This window comes from Pseudochaenichthys georgianus, chromosome 17 (genome assembly GCF_902827115.2).
Source record: "Pseudochaenichthys georgianus chromosome 17, fPseGeo1.2, whole genome shotgun sequence".
Lineage (NCBI taxonomy): Eukaryota > Metazoa > Chordata > Actinopteri > Perciformes > Channichthyidae > Pseudochaenichthys > Pseudochaenichthys georgianus.
In genome coordinates this window covers 25,120,759-25,140,231 of record NC_047519.1, presented here as the reverse complement: position 1 = coordinate 25,140,231, position 19,473 = coordinate 25,120,759, and the positions used below count along the sequence as shown (strand labels likewise).

The 19,473-nt window shown below is 41.8% G+C and overlaps 3 protein-coding genes across 7 annotated transcripts in view; 1 reads left to right on the top strand and 2 right to left on the bottom strand.

The window, feature by feature from the left end:
- Positions 1 to 348: 348 nt before the first annotated feature.
- On the bottom strand, positions 349 to 4,433 carry thpo (thrombopoietin). Its single transcript, XM_071206394.1, has 6 exons — positions 4,400 to 4,433; positions 2,778 to 2,921; positions 2,560 to 2,684; positions 2,340 to 2,426; positions 2,022 to 2,186; positions 349 to 1,359 (listed from the first exon to the last, which is right to left on the bottom strand). The coding sequence occupies exons 1-6, from the start codon at positions 4,431 to 4,433 to the stop codon at positions 1,213 to 1,215; spliced, it is 702 nt and encodes a 233-aa protein (XP_071062495.1). The 3' UTR covers positions 349 to 1,212.
- clcn2a (chloride channel, voltage-sensitive 2a) overlaps positions 2,835 to 19,473 on the top strand; it is a 50,404-nt gene continuing 33,765 nt past the window's right edge. For 2 of the 5 annotated variants that reach the window (XM_034103821.2, XM_034103820.2), the window contains exons 1-2: positions 8,011 to 8,284; positions 18,667 to 18,835. In XM_034103821.2, the coding sequence (XP_033959712.1) occupies positions 8,234 to 8,284; positions 18,667 to 18,835 (220 nt within the window). In that variant the 5' untranslated portion in view covers positions 8,011 to 8,233. Of the gene's footprint in view, positions 3,111 to 4,181; positions 4,392 to 4,598; positions 4,700 to 8,008; positions 8,285 to 18,666; positions 18,836 to 19,473 lie in introns of those variants that run through there. The other 3 variants (XM_034103817.2, XM_034103818.2, XM_034103816.2) reach the window with 3 other exon arrangements.
- On the bottom strand, positions 15,939 to 18,288 carry LOC117461849 (zona pellucida sperm-binding protein 4-like). The gene is made up of 8 exons (XM_034103823.2): positions 17,978 to 18,288; positions 17,688 to 17,875; positions 17,336 to 17,433; positions 17,088 to 17,245; positions 16,813 to 17,005; positions 16,581 to 16,728; positions 16,413 to 16,488; positions 15,939 to 16,105 (listed from the first exon to the last, which is right to left on the bottom strand). Exons 1-8 carry the CDS (start codon positions 18,255 to 18,257, stop codon positions 15,993 to 15,995), a joined length of 1,254 nt encoding a protein of 417 aa, XP_033959714.1. The 5' UTR covers positions 18,258 to 18,288; the 3' UTR covers positions 15,939 to 15,992.

The following is a 19,473-nucleotide window of genomic DNA, read 5'->3' as shown; positions in this document are numbered from 1 at the left end:
TCGGCCCATTTCAGAATAATATATTATTTTCTTTATAATGTAATGACTTTGTATGCTGCAGTGTAGCTTGTGAATGCTGATTCAGGTGTAACTAAAGTCTTATTTAATCTTATTACACTTCACATTATTAATCCATCCAAATCTGCAAAGTAATTTAATGTATTAAGTTGGGGTAGAAGTAAAAAGTAGCAACAATAGGAAATACTCAAGTTAAGTACAAGTCCCTTTAAAATGGTCTTATGTGCAGTACTTGTGTAAATGTGTTTAGTTACTTAACACCACTGCTAACTACCTAACCAGCTAACTAACTAACTAAGCACAACATAAATACAATAATTATTCCATACATGGCTGTATAAAATCATAGTTTATTGCATATTATATTGTTTTGATAAACATCAACTAAATAATGTCCTCTTAAAATGACAAATCTGGATATACATATACAAATTCACTGAGGCACGCAAGATACATTTCCTAAATTAAAATATGAAATACATAGAAAAAGGCACAAATCTACAGCAAATCAATAAACTTTAAAATAAAAAATGTAAACAGAGATATCTAAAAGTGCAATGAGAATAAACAGTTGCTCTCTAAATTCATACCAGGAACACTTGACCAGTCGGCATAAATCCCCAGTAATTGAACTCGATTTTTCAAATTAAGCAAATGTGCAAGGACTTGCAGTATTTGGATATAAAACAATGTGAAATACAGCTATATTTGCAACTGGATGGTTTGTACGTTTTCCTCAGCTTTGCAAACCTTGCTACCACTAAAGATCACAACAAATCTGAAAAATAAAATGAATCCAAATCAGGTTGACTTTTTGCAGATTGTAGGCTTGTAATAGTTCCATTGGCTGAGAACAAACTTTAAAGCATCCATAGTTGAGTAGATTCATTCAAAAGAACTGCCTTTCTGTTATACATTCATTCGTCCATGATACTCTAATTGCGCTTAACGACCAGCAGAAAAGGATGTATTTCTTCTTTATCCTCTTAAAAAGTTATACATTATATAAATAAAGCAAACTTTTCACCCATACAATATTTGAGATCTACAACAAAGTGCATAAACATGTGGAACAGGGAAAGGAGAATATCCGGATCTTTCTGACAGTTTTGCTCTGTTGGATTTTCATTCTTCTTTTATTGCCCTGGGGGGAGCAGTTTGAAGAACATTAGGTCCACTTTATTTGTTCATATGTTAATTGGAATTGCATCTGTCTTCCAGGTTAATGACAAACCGCTCTAGTTTGCCTGAGATCAGTTGGTTGTAGTTCAACAGGACTGTGCTCAGACTCTGGGTGCTTCGAGGAACACATGACAGTCCTGGACTCACTGCTGGCCCCTGCTGGTCCAAACAGAAAAGATCATTGTTATAACAAAACCGAACATGAACAAAAGAGAAAGAGGCCATCCGTGTTGCACTGTGTCTCACTGGGAAAGTATGCACTGCTATCTTCTTCTTGTCCTGAGGAAGGAAGGCTTGGGGTCACTAAACATAACATCATCACTCCCAGGGCACATAGTATCTAGTAAGTCACAGATTTATGAGAAACCAGGATATTTCCACACCAGAGGAAACTGATAATGGCTCAGTGAGAGAGAACTCCATCAACACGTTTTCACTCACTTTGTGTGAATGTTCTTGCCAGATTCTGTCTGATATCAGGCAACATGTGATCAACACACTGATGCATTTATTTGCCTTTCTTTTTGTGTGAGTTGCAGACTGAGTTAACTTTGATTTGGTGATTTACAGGCAAAAAGGCATCCAGATGCAAAAAGTAAAAGTTTCCAAGAAGCTGTTTATTGTCTATATGGTGTACAACTTGATTTTCTAAATTGTGGATTAGATATTGAAATTATTATATGTATCCACAACATTCAGACATTTTCCAGCTAAATCAATAGTAGTTTTAACCTCCACATGTCTACTAATCTCCAACAAATCACCAAATCATTGCTTGTAATCTTATTTGTGTGCAGTTTGTCACTGTGACTGCCACCTACACTCAGCTGAAGCTGTGTGAGAATGAGCAGGTAGTTGTTGATGTTGTTCTCCAGTCTCTGCAGAAGTGAAGCAGCACATCCCGGCTGGCTTTGGGCCTTGAACACCTTCACACTTTCAACAAGAAGCTTCAAGGATGCAATGATGTCTCCTCTCTTCTCCTGGTCCTGAGGTAACAAATACATACAGAAATATGTTTTAGAGGATATTATCAAGACAATCGTATTTTTAAAGATAAGTTCATTCTCATTAAACCAATAGTAAGCAAGCAAGAAAAGCATTGTTTTGAGGATTTTGGACTCAACTATGTGCCAACATACTGATCTGTTTTCCCAAGATGCTACGTGAAGCTCGGTACAGGGTAGCTGAACCGGGGTGGAGAGCGTTGTCGAGCCATAACATTCACTCTGCAAGGAAGGGAGACATGTAGGAGACAATTGATAGATCACTTGGACTAGGGAGAGACAGGCTGATGGGAGACATGGGTGAGAGAAGCAGAGAAATGTTGGTAAAATGTATCTGTGACAGTCATATCCTCACCAGTGCACTCTCCAGCTCTGCCACAATGTTAATAGCCCGCCTGGCACCTTTATTACACACAAATTCTATGGGTTTTGTCTCAGCATCCCGCAGTTCAGAGGCTACCATAAAGAGCAGCAGGAGTCCTGGGCAAACACAAACACACACTAAGCTAAGGTGCCACAAGTCAGCTTGTACATAGCATTAAAATCTTCGTAAATCAAACCTTTCAAACTCACTGCTTAACGCCATGCCCTGCTTGGCCACTCCCGATGAATCCACATTTGTTCCATTAAGAAATATGCCAGGTGGATAATTCTCTGTGTCCTCTGTAGAGGAGCTGTATGTCCTTTTTGTCTTCTCCCCACTTGATATCCCACCTTCTCATTCAGCAGTGGGAAGTGCAAGTGTTATCTGGAGAGCAGGATGCGCTTCAACTTTCCTGCTGCTCAGCATAACAAAATGTTACAGACTGAAAATGGCTTTCATTGATATTAGCGGGACTATTTTGCTTCTCGTTTGGCCAGGGTTGGCTTTCCGAGCGTTGAGTGGGCTGCACTGCTGACTAAAAGGTTAATGATTTATTATTGTGAAAGACTCCATTTGCAAAGCTAACATCAAAATCCAGCCACTACTGCTGGAGACTATTTACCTTATGGCACAATTTGCTCCGGCCAATAGAGGTAGCAGCTCAGGTTCAGAATCAGATAATTCACAAAATTGGTGACAGAGGAAGCTACAGCCCGCAGTGGGAGGCCTTTTTTCTTCATTATAGGTGTTTTATACAGCTTGTTGGTTGTGTTTTAACTGTGTGTAATACAAGTTAGTCCTGCTTGGAAAATAGTAGTATAATTATCTAAGGTATAAGTGTACCAGATGGACAGATGTTTTTCACATTATAATTTTATTTTGTAACTTATTTTGTTGTTATTCCACTTAGATTTTCTCTAAATGGAATATGAGTGCTTCATGTATTCTTACAGGCTTCTGTTCTTTGCATGGGGGACAAGGTGAAATCACTGACTGAGTGATTACCCTTCAAAGGATTGTTTAACAGCCACACTTGCTGCATTTATCACCCAGGAGAAGAATTGAACAAGCGGTCTTCACCCGAATACACATCCATCGGGTTGTAATGCCTGGAGGGCGCAGCTGGAAGAGGCGACGGGCTCCAATTCAACTGACATGTGGGGGGTTGAGGAGGTATATTAGCTGTCAACGACATGGATAAGAGAAAACATGAGGCAATGCACCATCCATCCTCATTTCAGACACACTGTTCAACACCATCACCCCAGCCCAGCCTGGACATTGACTGAGCCCCTGATCATTTCTATTTTGCCCAGACGTTTATTTGTGTCATAATTAAGACGCATGCTCTAATATTAAACCCCAAGAGTGTGTGTGCTGTCACATACAAAAAGAGAGAGGAGGAGAAGCAGAAAGGAAGAGAGAAGAGAGCTTCAACTATTTACACATGCTTTGCGTTCTCCCCTCCAAGCCTCCTGCTATCTCTGCCGACAAACCCCACCGCCGTTAATTAAGACGAATGCGCGCCGCGGCTCCGCAGACAATGACTGGAGCACATGGATTTCTGCACACGAGGATCAAACTGCGGGCCATGGCACTGACGGTACCAGCATTGCATCACGGACACGACACCCGGTACCCCGCTGCCCCCTCCCACCTCAAGTGGAACAGATGAGTAGACTGTAGCGTCTTTTCATAGAGTTTATTTGCCTCACAATCCCATTCGGCCGCGCTCTCATACGGCTAGATCGTGTTGCTCCTGGTCTCCAAAACAGCTAGCAGCTGCCTGCTCCGCTGTGCGCTGTTTTGGAGGCGCAAAACCGGTAATTACGCGCCGTGTTGACAAGTTTGGCGCGGTGCTGCATGGTTTGCGCATCAGCGACTGGCCAGTTTGTGGGATCTACCAAGATTTTTCTCCGGTGGAGTGAAGTGTGATTTCCCCGGGAACCATTCGGATACCTTCGTTGCCCGATCACAACATCCATTAGTGTGCTCACTGCAACCTGTAACTGTGTGCCCTTTAATTTCAGTTGGTATTCCGTCAAGGCACAATGGAGGGACACAGCTGACGGTTTTGAATCCGTAGCCCGAGGAGAAGAGAAGAAAAAGGAGGAGGAAAACAGGGGAAACCGTAAGTATGTTTCCTCTCTCTTTTTCTCTTCAAAGTGAGTAATGCATTTGTGTCTCCAGAACTTTGTCCATATCTAGCTCAAGGGCAAATGGTAATTGAAGGTCTGATTGTGTTATGGTGTATTTGCTGCTGTCCTGAGGTCATTTTGTGAGTTTTTTTCTGTCAGGTGATGCCAACATGAATGACATTTGAAAAACTTGCCATTCAAAACAGAAAGGGTGGTTGTATGTTGCCACCAATGACTCATTTCATTTTAATTCTGGAGAAGTATTGCAGTAAAATATATGAGAAAATGCATACATTCATGCCTTTTGTAGCTGTGTTTTTCTTTCACTGTTACTTTCAGGCCATGATGAAAACAAATAAATAATGGAAGGTAACACATTTTCTGAGACTTTACCTCTGACCAACAACCAAGACTTAGCTCTCTCTACAATGGCACACAATTAATTTACATCTAACTATACCAATCCATCACCTATTTTAATCACAACTATTAATTATTCAAACTATTTTTAATAAGCCCTGGTAAATGGAAGTGACTATTTTCTCATGCACTGTCATCGTCGCATGGATGTTTATTTCCTTACAGAAGGACCATTGATCTTTTTGTTCACTATGATACAGGCCTGGGGTGATGTGTTTCTTGCTTTTGTATTTTTTTACCAAACCTCCATGCAAAGGTGGGTTTATATTTCTAACGAGTCCTGTAGAGATGTGGGTCAGTGTGCTGCTGCTCGGGGCAGCAGAGCACCTAGTTATTCGCTGCCGGGGCCACTGTACCCCTTCCTGTCTGTCTGTGCCTGCCAGGCCCAGCTCCCTGATAAAATTAAGTCAGTGACACTCTTTACCCCCAATTATGAGAGAGGGAGATAATATGAGGACAAGGTGCATACGAACCTGAAGTGCATGAAGAATGAAATGTTTGAATTATGTATTTGTCAGTGTTGGCTTTTGGGTGAAATCCCTCCCATCACTCAGCGGTCTGAGAGGCCTTCGTTCATTCAGGTGCTTGCCGACCAAGGCTTTGAACTAGTTGCCTTGCCAACAGCCAATCATTCGCAGGGTTGTGTGGGACCGTTTTATGGAAGAAGAGATCTTGTATCTCAATGGGACATTCCTGGATAAATAAAGGATAAATAAAAAAAATAAAATAAAAAATATCTGTCAGCCAGTCACAAGCAATGACTCCCAGAAGAGTTAAGTCTTTTAACCTGTACAGGATCAGAGAGTTTGATATTCAAAAGAAAGCCGGCCTGAGACCAGTTGAATTGTTTCATGTTATGCCATCCATTTAAAACTTGAATGCATTAGTGACCTGCTGCTTTGGTTGTACAATTTAAAAACAATGTTCGGAGTAAGTATTGGTAACAAAGTATATTTGTTGGACTCTGAGAAAGTTATGAACTCCTGAAATGTTTAGTGTCCTGCATTTCTCATCCAGCTGAGGGCATATTGGCAAACATGAGGGATGTTTGGCTCTTGGAAAAGCAGCAGCAGTGAATCCTTGGAGCGCTATCTTTCAGGTGTGAGTCTCTCTTGGCACATCTTCAGTAATGGATTTCGCAGCCAATGAGTAGCACCTCCGAAAAGACTTTTTTTTATGAAAGCCCAGTGGGAGAGGGTTTAGCTCAGAGTATTGAAATACATGGCATCTATGAAAAGGAAGTGATCTGAGAATATAGCAAACCTTCATGTGGGAGCTTTCAGTGTTGAATACATGTTCTCTGAGGTGATTCTGCAAGCTCACACACAGACACTGAAGTCCCTTTTCACACATGCAGTCTAGCCCTGAAATGTTTATGGAAATGTCCTGAATGGGGTAATATATTACCTTTTATTATATCGATAAAATGGAATCGCTTAGAAGACTATACCTCATTCTTTATTTTATAATACCAATTTGAAAGTCTACTTGAATACTGAACATTTTAAACTCAAATAATATAAATGCAAAACCGATTTGATTATTTGGACATTTATAATATAACTCCAATTGCTTAGCAGACTCCAAAGGCTTTTGTTTTTGTTATTCTTCCTTTCTTGCCCTAAATGTTGTTATTTGATGTACAATATGTTGTATTTTTATATTATATTTATAATTAATAATAATATTCATATTATGAACTATGTCTCTGTTGAGCTTTATGGCTATTGGCACAAGTGTTGCATTAGCGCCATCTACTGGACTGTCCCTTGTCCCATCTATTCCGGCATTGCCATGTCCTGTGTGAAAGGTGCAAAACAAAGATGTTCCTGAATACAGTGCATTTGTGAACACCAAAAATCACTGGTTCCTTTAAAGGTTATTCTTGTAATTTACAGAGAAACTAGTTGTGAAAGAGGCTAAACACTCCAGACAGTTGTATGGCATATAGCGTTAACAGGGAGTGTTGTGGTGCCCATGAGCATGACACATCACTGCAAAATACTTCTTATGGGGCTGTTAGGTCGCCAAGAAGACTTTTGTCCACCAAGTGCCCCCACTTGAACATGAGGCCATCTTTAAATTCCGACATGAAGCTTTTACTCATTCTCATTCTGTTGATTACAGGTTTGTACCGATGCATGACCACCACCAATTTTGTTCTGAGACACTACATTTTTAATATATAGCTTGGAGGTAAATTAATACATATAGTTGCATTATGTGATTTCTAAGACACATCAAATGTAGGGAGCTTGGCCCAATGGGAACCAAAAGTCAGTATTTATTGTCTTCTGCTGCATTGACACAGATCAATCTTTACTTGTCTTCTATGAGACCCATGTCTAAGAGGGAGGCCAACAACTAAAACATATTTTAATGGATTGGGATTCGAAATACAGAATTATAAACTGATTTACAAAAATTGTACCACTCTCCTTGAAACTATAGGCATCATGCCAGTAAGTTGAGGTAATGGCTACTTATAAAGACACTAAAGGGTGCTCAGAAACACTTCTTTATTCGCGTACTAACGCGATTTTATTGATGTTGTAGATGTCTTTTGACATTGACAAAGCCTCATCCTTGTGAATGACTCATCACAATCAATCCAGTGATGACTCAAAAAGACAGTTGAAAATACCACGCAAAAAACATACCTTCACATCATAATTAAACACATCTGCACAAACACACAACTACTAAACTCCAGTTACTCCAGAGAGAGACAGCAGATAGTGGAGGAGGAGGCGGTGTTTAGCAGTCAACCCGCACCAGCGCTGCTGCGAGGCGCCAGCTACTGAGATACAGCCTGCTCTCATCTGACACACACACACACACACACACACACACACACACACACACACACACACACACACACACACACACACACACACACACACACACACACACACACACACACACATCCACACACATCGAGGTAGCGGCGGCGCTTTCCATCATGCAGGAAGGCTGATAATAAGAAACCTGTTACACGCCGCTCGTGTGATGGCAGTCAGTCGCGCCGGGTCGCACACTAATTAGCGCGCGCTCTCGTGGCTCCCGGGAGTTTCGGATTGGGTGACTTTAATGAGGATATTGCGGCAATGGTGAAGGACAAGGCCGAAAACCGGACGCTTCAGTATCAGCAAACTTTGGTGAGTTTCGGATGAGGTCATAGTAGATGATGCTTTCAGTCATCTGTCAGTCATGTATCACTGTCATGGAGGCCGGTTTGGCCGCAGGATGGAGGCTCAGCTGCTGCTTGCTCAACTGTCCTGTTCGAGGGAAAGGATAGCTTTTTATGGAATATTCCAATAAGATATATCAGAATAGGTTTGTCTTTGTTGGCAGATTTTGTTCCCTTGTGTATGTGTCACTGCAGCTGCTGCTATGCTGTTCATTCATGTACCTTGATCCACAGGTGTTGCATCAATTTTTGCCACTGCATGCCCCCCCTTTATAATTCAATTTAGACTTAACCAAGTCAGAACCATTTGCTATCCTCAAATAAAAAGCATGTACAGTATGGCTATGTCAGGCCTAACGGGTCATTATTAAGATGTGAAAGTCACTGAAATATAAGATTAGAGCTTTACTCTGCTTACTAAACTCTAATGTATTTTGCTCATGTCCTGTGTCGTCCTTATCTCCTACATTTATCCTGTAGATCTTTTCCCTTCTCATGCCCCCTCATGTATTCTTCTATCATCTTCCCCTCAGCCCTTCCTGCTTTTTAAAATTGACCCTTTACTTATGAACTAAAAGTGGAGTGTTTCTGAATATTAATTGCTTCATGCACCAGTTTTCCCCACTTATGTCCTGGCTGACAATGATACCCTGGAGCACTCCACGCAGGGATATGTATATTCAGATGAAGGGACAGACAGACAGGATGGCAGTGAGGCAAATAAGTGGATTAAAGTGTCCTTCCACCCTGATTTGTGAGTCTGACAGTTATCTCTCATCTTCTTTTCTTAGTTTGTGTATATATTTTCACATGTGCAAAATCTGTTAGTATGTTTTTGTGGTATAGAGGTATTTTTTCGGCTTTCTGTTAGTGTGAAGATCAATGCTGCGCTGTATGTCTCAGTGCAAAAATCAATAGTTAATGTAAAATGGCAGTCTTCTCTGAAGATTGGAAGTGGAACGTGTCGTCTGCCCCATCCATTTCCTTTGACCAGGACTCAGATCAATGGCTTTATCATTCACTCCCTTCATACCAGTCCATTCCCCCCTAAAATAAATGTGTGTTTCTGCACATGCAAGCAATTTTGCTGCTTGTGCCTCAATACTTTCTAAGTGTAAAGCTGCAGCAATATTCATCAAATAACTTCCCTCTGGTAAAACAAAGCATCTGGGTTTTCAGATAAATATTAACACATTTAAATAAGGAAGGCTCACAGAGTTTATGCCTGTAGTAGCTGCAGTCTCAAATTGGATTTTGATGTTGACAAAAGGATCCTCTGTCTTCTATTGTTTGCCATCAGCAAGATTTAGAGGACTTTTAGTCATGTGGTGGTTTGAATTTCTTGCTGAACAGAACAACTGGAGCTGTGTGGCAGGACTGAGCAGATGACATGATGCAGATAGAGAAAAATAGAGATGCATCTGATAACTTCTCCACCAGGAAGCGGCACAGAAATGTCATATCATTCACAGCTACTGTACTAAAAATGGCCATTTCCCTCCAGTATTTAAACTTTTCTGGCTTTCACATGTTATTTGATTTGCTGCTAATTGCCAGTCATGTTTACCAAAACAAAAAACTAAAATATCTATTTGTTTTATGGCTGGAGTTGGTGCTGGAGTTTTACATTCAGTGAGCAAAAATCCATTAAGATAAAATATGGTGGGAAATTATAAACTTATCAAATAAATTGGATGAACGGCTGAATAATTGATTTAATTACATTGCAAATTACCGTGATTACATTTACATTTACATCAACCACAAAGAAATCAATTATTTCATATGTAAATGATATCCATTCGTAAATTGTGCAAAGCAGCACTCATGCTGTTCAGTATTTTCTGCCTCTGCACCAAACACATTTTTTAAAAAGCATCCCCACTCCTCTCTGAACTCATTATCCAAAGGCAATAGTAAAACGGAGAATAAACTGGCTATTTATAACCATTCAGATAGTCATGATTTAATCAGTGTGTAGGAAGCCTTTTTAGGCAGCTAGCTGTTTTTCTAATTCCTGTGTGGAGATGCAGAGACGGACAGTTGGAAAGCAGCCAGGGTTTGGTGCATGGGTCACTGACTTCTACAACTACTGTCAGGTGCAGTGTCTGCTGGGACAGAAGGCAGTAACTCTGTGGTTTCATCGCCGGGCATGTCGTGGGATGGAGGGATAGAGCAGTGAAGAAGACACATCAGAGATTGAATTAAAAGGAGACAGACGATGTTGAAGTGCTGTAGCCTTCGAACTGAAATATTTTCAAAAGCTTTTTTCAGAGGTGTGGGAGGTCTCCATGTGTCATTCAGAAGCGTGGGCTTGTTTGCTTCATAGGTCTTGCATGTGTGTTTGTGTAGGTGTATACCTGCCTACACGTACGTGGAAATAAGTGGTTATGGTGAGTCTCTGTTGGAGCAGATGTTAGGGACGCCATGTTCATGTCCTAGCAGCGGGAGGCTTGAGGATACGACTACTGCAGGAATCAAAGTCATGATATACCTGAAGAGGAAAGCCTCCAACCCACACTTCGCGTCCCCCCATCCCCCCACTCCTCGCCACAGGGCACTGCAGCACCGGGGAAAACATACACAGCACACAAGCTGCCGGCCTTTCTGAATGTATGTTTTTTGAGCAACCTGCTGCACTGATTTTCAAGACTCACCGCCTTTGTATCTCATTCCATATGTTCATAAATATTTAAAGTCACAATACTTGTAAGATTTGTGTGAACATAGCAGTCTCACTGGGCAAAGTATCATTTGTATTCTCCTGCGACACATTTTGTTTAATATGGATGCAATTCCATACACACTATTAAGACTGTACATGTCTACATTATTGCTACTTTGCACTGTGCATCACAGACACAGATTGTCTCCTGAAGAGCAGTGAGAAAGCACTTTGTCCAAAAAAACTGGACTGTGAGATCTGTTGCCTCGCTCTTCTCTTTTGCATTGTTTGGTGGAAAGTGTCACAGACCAGTTGGGTTGGTATAAATAAGCATGCTGTTTGGTTCACTTCCATCACTTTGGAGGATTTCTGTTTCTTGTAATTAAATGTTGTTAACATAAATCTCATCAGCATTTAGTGCAGTTACAATGTGAAGCTTTATAAAGAAAACTCTGACATTGTGAAAAGGATTTGACTCTCACATACATCCTGTTGTATCTCAGCATCTTTCTTTTCCTCTCTCACTCTCATACTCACACTCACATAATAGCGCTGTCTCTGAAGGGGGGTCTAGTTCTTCAGAGTCAGCACTCTGTCGGTTTCTCCCACACGGAGGCTGGCTTGAGTCCATTTCAGTTCCTGTCACTTCCGAGGAGTGCTGTTACCTGCGCGTCACTGAACGGCCTGCAGACAGACAAAATCCATCTGAATTTATTTCACTGTTAAAATAGACCCTGCTCATTGTACTGTTGAGGGTATTCGCGTATCAAATAACTAACTGCCAAGATACAATATACCTGTGCCCTCTGTTATAAAACCCCTCAGAGGATGTAGGGCCTAATCAATTGTATAATAAACATTCGTTAATAACCCACATTGAATAGCTTTTTGAAATAAACTGCGCTTGAATAAATATTGAGATCTTGAGATCAAATTATTGAAGTATTATTTAGAAATATTACTTATGCACAATAGCACTATTATGCTCTTGTTAGGTAAATATAATGTAGCAAAAAATGATTTCTTTCTGAGGAACATAATATAGGAGACGCAGCAGGTAGATCAGGACAAAATAACCGCAGCGTTGGTGGTTTGATGGTGAGGTGACCTTGAGTCTTGCATGATCAAGGTCTTGATGATTTCTTCTGATGGAAGGTGCTGCCATCGCTGTTTGAGGGGTTTTGTGAGTAAAAGCAATGTACCGTATATTCAAATGTATTGAAGTGTGCGAATAAAAAGTAGCATTCAATAGATATACTGTACTACCTCCAAATGTTACCGCATTAGAAACGTACATTCTTAAAATGTAGATACCACCACGGGGAGACTTTTAGTGTATCTTCCCTGTTCTGACTCCCGGTAACGCTCTTTTTAAACCTGTTGCAGATGTAATCTCTGTAGATGAGTGTCATGATTTACACAAAACAGCCCGTACCCCCCTTCAAGTCGTGTTCTGACAAGATGTCACTCTCTCAGCTTGATCCTTCAGTCTCTCTGACATCACCCCCCTCCCTCCAAACCCTACCCCATCTTTGTGCTGCTTTCTACTGATATAATCAGAGTGTGTTTTGGTGTATTTTCACTTGTCTCGGTGCACAGGGTTTGCTCGACAGCATCAAGGTTTTTCATGTTCATTTCACTGTCTATTTTTGTGTGTGTGTGTGTGTGTATGAGCTCTGACTCATGGCTAACTACTCTAAAAGCAGCCGCCTGTACCTATATTAATGTGAATGTACACTGCGGGATGAGTCAAACTTGTCACTTCCTCCTCTAATTCAATTTCCAATATTTTCTCTGGAGGCTGCAATGGCTCAGATTAGCCCGAGTGCTTTAGTGCTCCTGGTATTCCCCTGGTCTCATTACTACACACACTCAGCACGCGTTTAAGTAATCACACCACCACAAGAGTATGTCGGAGTTTAAGAGTCTGAAACATCCATTTTTCCCTCCGCTGTGATAGCTCCCTTTACTCTCACACACACTACAAAAAAGGAAGGAAAAGCAGAAAGGAGGAGAGATTTGATGCTCAAACCCTAATCATTAGACTGTCAAATATTTGTCCTTGCCGTGTCCTATCAATGAATACATTATTCTGCAGAAATGGCTGCATGATAAAGAACTTTGTTTTACCTCATCTTGTGCAAGGCTGCCACATGATCTGACTGAGAAAAGTGGCAAAATGGTAGATGTAGCAGTAAAGTGGGGGGTCTGACGCAGAAGACATTTGGTGGACATGTGGTGCGCTCTCTGTTTAACTGTACAGTTTTCATCTGGCAGATGAACTTTGGATCCGTGACTCTTTAGATAAAAGAGAAACTAGCTGAGTCAAAGTTAGCCTTAGCTTGAAGCCCTTCCGTTGAGGAAACACTGATATTTAATGTGAAACTGCTTGTGCAGTATTTTAGTTTTTTTTTCTTGCCAGGGTTTGTTTTGGAGATAAGGAAAACTCTTTGAATCAAATGTCAAATGTTCAAGGTTAAAAACAAAACCCTGAACAATTAAAAATAATATAATCCTAATCAAAGAATCTGACTGCAATGACAAACTCCCATGATCCGCTTTGCAGTCTTTTGCCTAGTGGCACAAAAGTATATTTTGTTGGTAAAAAAGTTTTTACATCTTCTGATTTGTTACTAGGTGGCAACTATGAGAATTATTGTTTAAATTAGATATTTAAATGAGAATTATGGCATGAGAAATGTTTGATTGATTGACAGGTGACTCAGCCATAACTCCTGCTTCTCAACTCAAGCTTCTTTTTTTGTCTAAGTTTGACATTTCTAGATCTTCTGTCTATGAGTGTCCAGTTTAATTTGTTAGATTATTGCGAGTTTGATTTGTCTTCCACCGTTTTACTCAAATTCATTTGTGGTGATAAATGTCTTCCCATGTGAAACTATTTCACACTGGAACAGTCCTCTCTGTGGGCGTCATAGTCTATGACAAACCAGTCAATAGCAACCTGTGGGAGGCAGTAGGAGCTGAACGGGTGTAGAGGGTTGTGATGTGGGAGGTAAACTGACTAATGGAGATACAGAAGTTGGGGGAGGTGAACTGGTTACAGATAACAGCTCATTTAACCCACAGGGTCCCACCTGCTGCTCTCCCAGGGGGCCATGCTCCAGATGGCCAGTGATTGCTTTCACGCAGGCCAAAGAAAGAATCACAGGCCTGGTTTGTGTGGGTGTTTGTCTGGTGCTGGTGGTGGGTTTTTGTGTGTCTATACTGTACGTGTGGGCAAAGGAGAAATGTGTTTGCCAACACACAAGATTCAATAAGAAAGTTGAAAGTCATTGTAGCTTTGAATAGATTTTAATTTAACAAATGTAGTGAATTGACAAGATCTTTAGAAATTGACAGATGTGGGACACAATTAATTTTGGATGAAGAAAGTGCCCTGAAAGCCATCATAGTTTTTGGGTTTTCAGATTTAGCTTTTAGTCTTTCTTACTATGTGCAACATTTGTTTTTGTAAATCAATTAACAGCATCACTGGTTTGCATCTGGCTGCAGGACATGTTCCCCTCGTTTGTCTACATCGCAACTGTTTTCCAGTAAAGGCAAGACGCCAAAAATAAGAGTATGAATTATAAAATGACATTGCACATTTGAATGCCCTTCTGAGTCTTAAAAATGATCCTAACCGCTATGCTGTGAAGGTTGTGTTGTCTTTTCTTAAGCCTTAAAAACTGAATTATTAAGTTTCATTACACAAAAAACAGCTGTAACAGCTAATTAAGGGTAACGTTCACCTTGTGATGCAAACAGTGCTCTTGGAGAGACCCATGGTAGCAGAAACTACCACAGAAACCTTGTTGTCACCACGCATCACAACTGTGCAAGAGGCTGTAATGAATCTTAAACGTGTGAAGTTGAGATCAAATTGAAGGCAGTTTTCAGTGCGGCTTTAAGACCTGTGTCTGACCCCTATGCAGACAGAAGTAAAAAAATTGTCATTGGAATCTGCAAATGATTTTATACCCGTTTCATGTGTGCAAGATAGTAGATGAGATTTCGATTTTCAAAAGAAGAGTATTTAGTGAAACGCGAGACTCGTTTGGTCCAACATGCAAACTGCTCTAGCAACACGTTGGTTTTAATTGACAGACGTTTTAAACCAGTGGCAAAACATGTTTACATTTCACTCAACGTAGGTTTATGCATTTTCCACAGAGCAATAGTTAGAGTTTGTCAGCTGGAACCTTGGCCGAGTCCTTTGGGATGTTACATTTTACAGGATGGCGTGCTGCTCTGATGATGTATAGCAGTGTTTTGCCTAAATGCTTCCCCAGCAGGTTGGAGGTTAAAGTAGATGGAGATGAGCATCCCTGCGTGGTCTTCTCTGCTAGTCAGAGTGAACCTGTACGGCTGCGCCGCTTTCCCTCTGCACCTCCTGTGCATGCGAGCAGAAAGTCTGGAGTCGTGATGCCCATCTCAATGAGAGGAGGGGGTGGACGGGTTTGAGTGGGACAAAGGGAGGTGGTGCGTAGAGCAGTGGAGGAGAGATGTTGCAAGTTGTAGCATAAAGAGAAACCTAGAGGGACTGTTGTCAAAAAATAAAGCATAGAAGGGGAGAACAGGAAGGAGCAGTGAGCCTGCAGGAGTCGTGATGCTCATACTAATGTTGCCGGCTTGAAATATCAATGTTTCAGTAGGAAAATAAAGATTTGAGGCCTGTTCATCCCACCAGTGCTGCAAATCTGGCATTTCTAGTTATTGCAAAATTCTCTAGCGTCACTTCAAGAATAATTTTCCATGTCGTACATATTCAAATTTCAGTTAATTTTAGACTTGCAGCTAAGTATCAAGTTGTAATGCTAGCTTGTGATTTCTCAGCACAAAGCGAGGGATTGGATTACGTGCTCGACTACACTGCCTCTGCACAAATCCACCTCAGCAGAAAATGTATAGCGAGTGACCTTCAAAAAAAAAGACAAAAAACCAGTTGTAATTGTGAGCTTTTAACAGGTTTTATTAAAAGAGGAATTCACACTTTGCTTCCGGTGGCTTTTCATCTCCTGGTGTTGGGAGCAGATGGCCTCTGCTCAGTCAGGATCACCTCTCCACTTGAGACCAGAGTTGACTGACTTGAAGGAACTTTCCTCACTGCAGATACATCTCTTCCTGCAAGAGAGGGAAAGTGAATCAGTAACTTTGCCTTCATTTTCAACTTATCGTCTTTCTACAAGTACCCAATTACAGCAGTTTATTCCCCCCCCCCCCCCCCCCCCTCTAATTTAAAAATGTATATTCTCAGTGTTGATTTTACTTCCTTTATTTTTTAAATGTTAAAAAAAGGCCAGTAGTTTGGCAATTTGCTGTAGCTTGAAGTAAATACAGAATTAAATGAAATTGAAGTTGCGCTACATTGTCACATTTAAATGACCATTAAAAAACGGATAGTTGCAGACATTTTGCAGTTGATACTTACGTTGCCGATGGCATGGCTGTTGACAGGAGTTAGTGCTGCTGGGATAACACACAGCCGTTGTACAATGGAAGAACACCTGGAAACGTTTAAGTTGCACATTTAGTGACAAAAACTACAAATTGAGTACGACTCTAGCGACAGTTATTATGCCATTAAAAAAAACTGTACCATGTCTTTGTGAGTAGAGAAGTTGTTTTGATCCACAAACATGAACATTTGAACGATGAAACGTTTGTGGTGCGTAGGGTAAGGCAGCTCAGAGGAGCCATCGACAGGCACCACTGTGGTCAAGTAACGGTCATCAGAGTAGGGACACCTGGTGCAGAGAATAGTGATTTTTAAAACCGGAATGCACAGTAAATTTGCCGAAATGTACACCATTTTAGATTTCCCCACATACCCATCAACCAGGAGGTCCCACTGTGGAACGCTTTGGGGGTTTGAGGTGGAAGTGGCCCAGCAGTGCTCCAGGTTCAGGACGATGTTTGGGTCAGACCGCTCCAGGATGCTCACCTCAACATAGACAGGTTCCCTCAGCACTTTGGTGAGTGGGTAGTCTTCTGGACCGTAGAAGGAGGTATATGCTACGGCCTCTGCAAGCAAAACATACCAGTGTTACTATACGTACAAAATGTGTACATGCTGGCATCATTTTAAAGCTTTTGTGCCGCTCACCTTCAACACATCCCTTTGAGTAACACTGGCCGTTGCCCAGTTGTAGCACCACTCTCAGGGGTCCTGCAGCAGCGACCGACGCAGGTGGAGGAACAGTATTTACCTCCATGATGATAGCTTCCACCGATATGCCAGAATACTTGCACTGAAACAATAACCTGTGCGGAGCGAGGAGAGGATTTTACATCTCAGGAAACCTCAATGGGCCACATAAGCCAATAAGGGAGATTGATTTTACACAAACTCACTCAAAATGGCTGTCTCTGGTGATCGATCCTCTGGGTCCAATTCCCACCTCGTATGAGGAAGACATGTGATTCTCGTACACCACGAAACCCTCTTCCTCCTGCAGGAGGAAAAAACATTTGTGTTCAAATGGGGAAATCGATCGACAAAATTAATTGAAAAAAATAAGTTAATTTGTCATTTGTGAAGAGAAAAAAAAGCAGGCCTTCTGTTTCAGGCTTCACAATGTGAAATGGCTGACTTCTCAAGTTCTACCAGGGAAAGTCATGCTTTACCAATTTGAAGTGTACAGCTTAAAGATTTCTCAATTACAGGCTTTAACCTGTGTTAAACTAAAGCAAAGAGGACACCCACCATGAGTATAGTGCCACATGCAGTCACAGGAAACTGAAAGATGGCAAAAGCAGAGGTAACACCGACAGCATTACAGGAGGGATCATTTGTTTCCAGCAGGCTGACTGAATCCACATCTATGTTGGGCACAGTGGCATCTTGAGCCACAACCACCACAAACTGGCCATCCCTGGTACACTGCACAGTCACTGGGTGAAAATAAAAAGAAATGGATGAATTTCTCAGCAGCAGACATTTTACACTGAAATGAAGCATTCATTTGAGAGGCACTAGAAATGAAGAGCACATACCTGCTTTCCCGTAGTAGCATTGCCTGCCTTCAAAGCAGCAGTTTATGTTTTCACATTGCTCAGCAGTGATATCGGCAGTTCCACACTGGATTTTGTTAGCATGCTCCACCTGGCACTTATCAAAGTGAGCTTCAGGTGGAGGGACCTTCTGCTGTTGCTGCGGCCACTGAAGAGGAAGAGCAGGTTGGTTTTTCTGCAGGGGTTGCATCCAGGGATTCTGGGCAAACGCATCACAGGCAAAAACAACCACCAAACCAAACAGACACTTGAAAAGCTCCATTATGGTATAAGTCAATGCACCAAAGCTGCTACAATGGTACTCATGGCTCAGACGCAGGCTTTATACATGATCATTAGGTGTCCTTTGCTGAGAACTCCGCCTTTCATCGTTAGGAGTCAATTGTGTGGCAGCCCTGCAGAGTTAACGAGCTGAGAGCTGACAGGTGGAGCTTATTGTCTGCTCGGCTGTCTGAGAAGAAGTTGAGTCAGAGCTGGGTGGGTTTAGCAGGAAAGCTGCAGGCAGTGAAACATTTGAAACCTGTTTACTCTGAGTTCGAACTTCACTGTTTTTACACAAGCTGACTCTCTTTACTGTGCCCAAAAAAATGTTATGACATTTCTTTCACTGCCTCCCACTTGCACCACATGTAGCTATAAAAGCTGTCTTTTTCTGTCATTCATGCACACAGATGTATGGGCGGTACACCCAGGAGCTGGGTGTGTATGCCAAGGAGGAAGCGGCCCGCCTACGGGATGGAGGTGTGCGGGATGGCGGAGGACTGCGGAGGAACACCAGCGTTCGTAGTCGTGCTGCCGATCTGCTGGAGTATGAGAAAGACCCCTGTGCAAAGTGCCATAGTAAGTGATCATGCATCAAGCCCCACATCTCTTCTTCAGAGTGAGAGTGCAGGGACAACGTGTACAGGAAGTGTTCATGTTGCGAAGGTCAGACCAATGCAAGTGTGTGATGCATATATAAAAAGTAAAGCAGGTGTGATTGTGTGTGAGAGATTGTGGTACTCCAGCATGTTTGAAAGTTGTGTGAAAACATTGATTTCTTACAGCAGTACAGCAGAAAGGCTACCTGACACAGGAAAGCAGGAGAGGATGTGAACAAGATTAAATGGGACTGATGTGAGCAATGACCTCCAGCCAACAAGGCTGTCTCAATGTCGTGGGGGGGGGGGGGGGTGATGTGATTCACAAGCAGAGGTGGAAAACATATCTGCCGTTGGGTGATTTTGTTATTGTGTGTGTGTGTGTGTGTGTGTGTGTGTGTGTGTGTGTGTGTGTGTGTGTGTGTGTGTGTGTGTGTGTGTGGTGTGTGTGTGTGTGTGTGTGTGTGTGTGTGTGTGTGTGTGTGTGTGTGTGTGTGTGTGTGTGTGTGTGTGTGTGTGTGTGTGTGTGTGTGTGTGTGTGTGTGTGTGTGTGTGTGTGTGTGTGTGTGTGTGTGTGTGTGTGTGTGTGTGTGTGTGTGTGTGTGTGTGTGTGTGTGT

Excerpts from the sequence above, each read along its gene's own strand:
- LOC117461849 (XM_034103823.2), bottom strand. The coding sequence starts at position 18,257 with ATGGAGCTTTTCAAGTGTCTGTTTGGTTTGGTGGTTGTTTTTGCCTGT. Across the intron at positions 16,489-16,580 it reads TCTCTACTCACAAAGACATG|GTGTTCTTCCATTGTACAAC; the intron begins GTACAGTTTTTT and ends AAACGTTTCCAG. Across the intron at positions 16,106-16,412 it reads ACAGCCATGCCATCGGCAAC|GAAGAGATGTATCTGCAGTG; the intron begins GTAAGTATCAAC and ends CCTCTCTTGCAG.
- thpo (XM_071206394.1), bottom strand. The coding sequence starts at position 4,433 with ATGCAGCACCGCGCCAAACTTGTCAACACGGCGC. Across the intron at positions 2,187-2,339 it reads CATCTTGGGAAAACAGATCA|GACCAGGAGAAGAGAGGAGA; the intron begins GTATGTTGGCAC and ends TTGTTACCTCAG. Across the intron at positions 1,360-2,021 it reads TCACACAGCTTCAGCTGAGT|CAGGGGCCAGCAGTGAGTCC; the intron begins GTAGGTGGCAGT and ends TGTTTGGACCAG.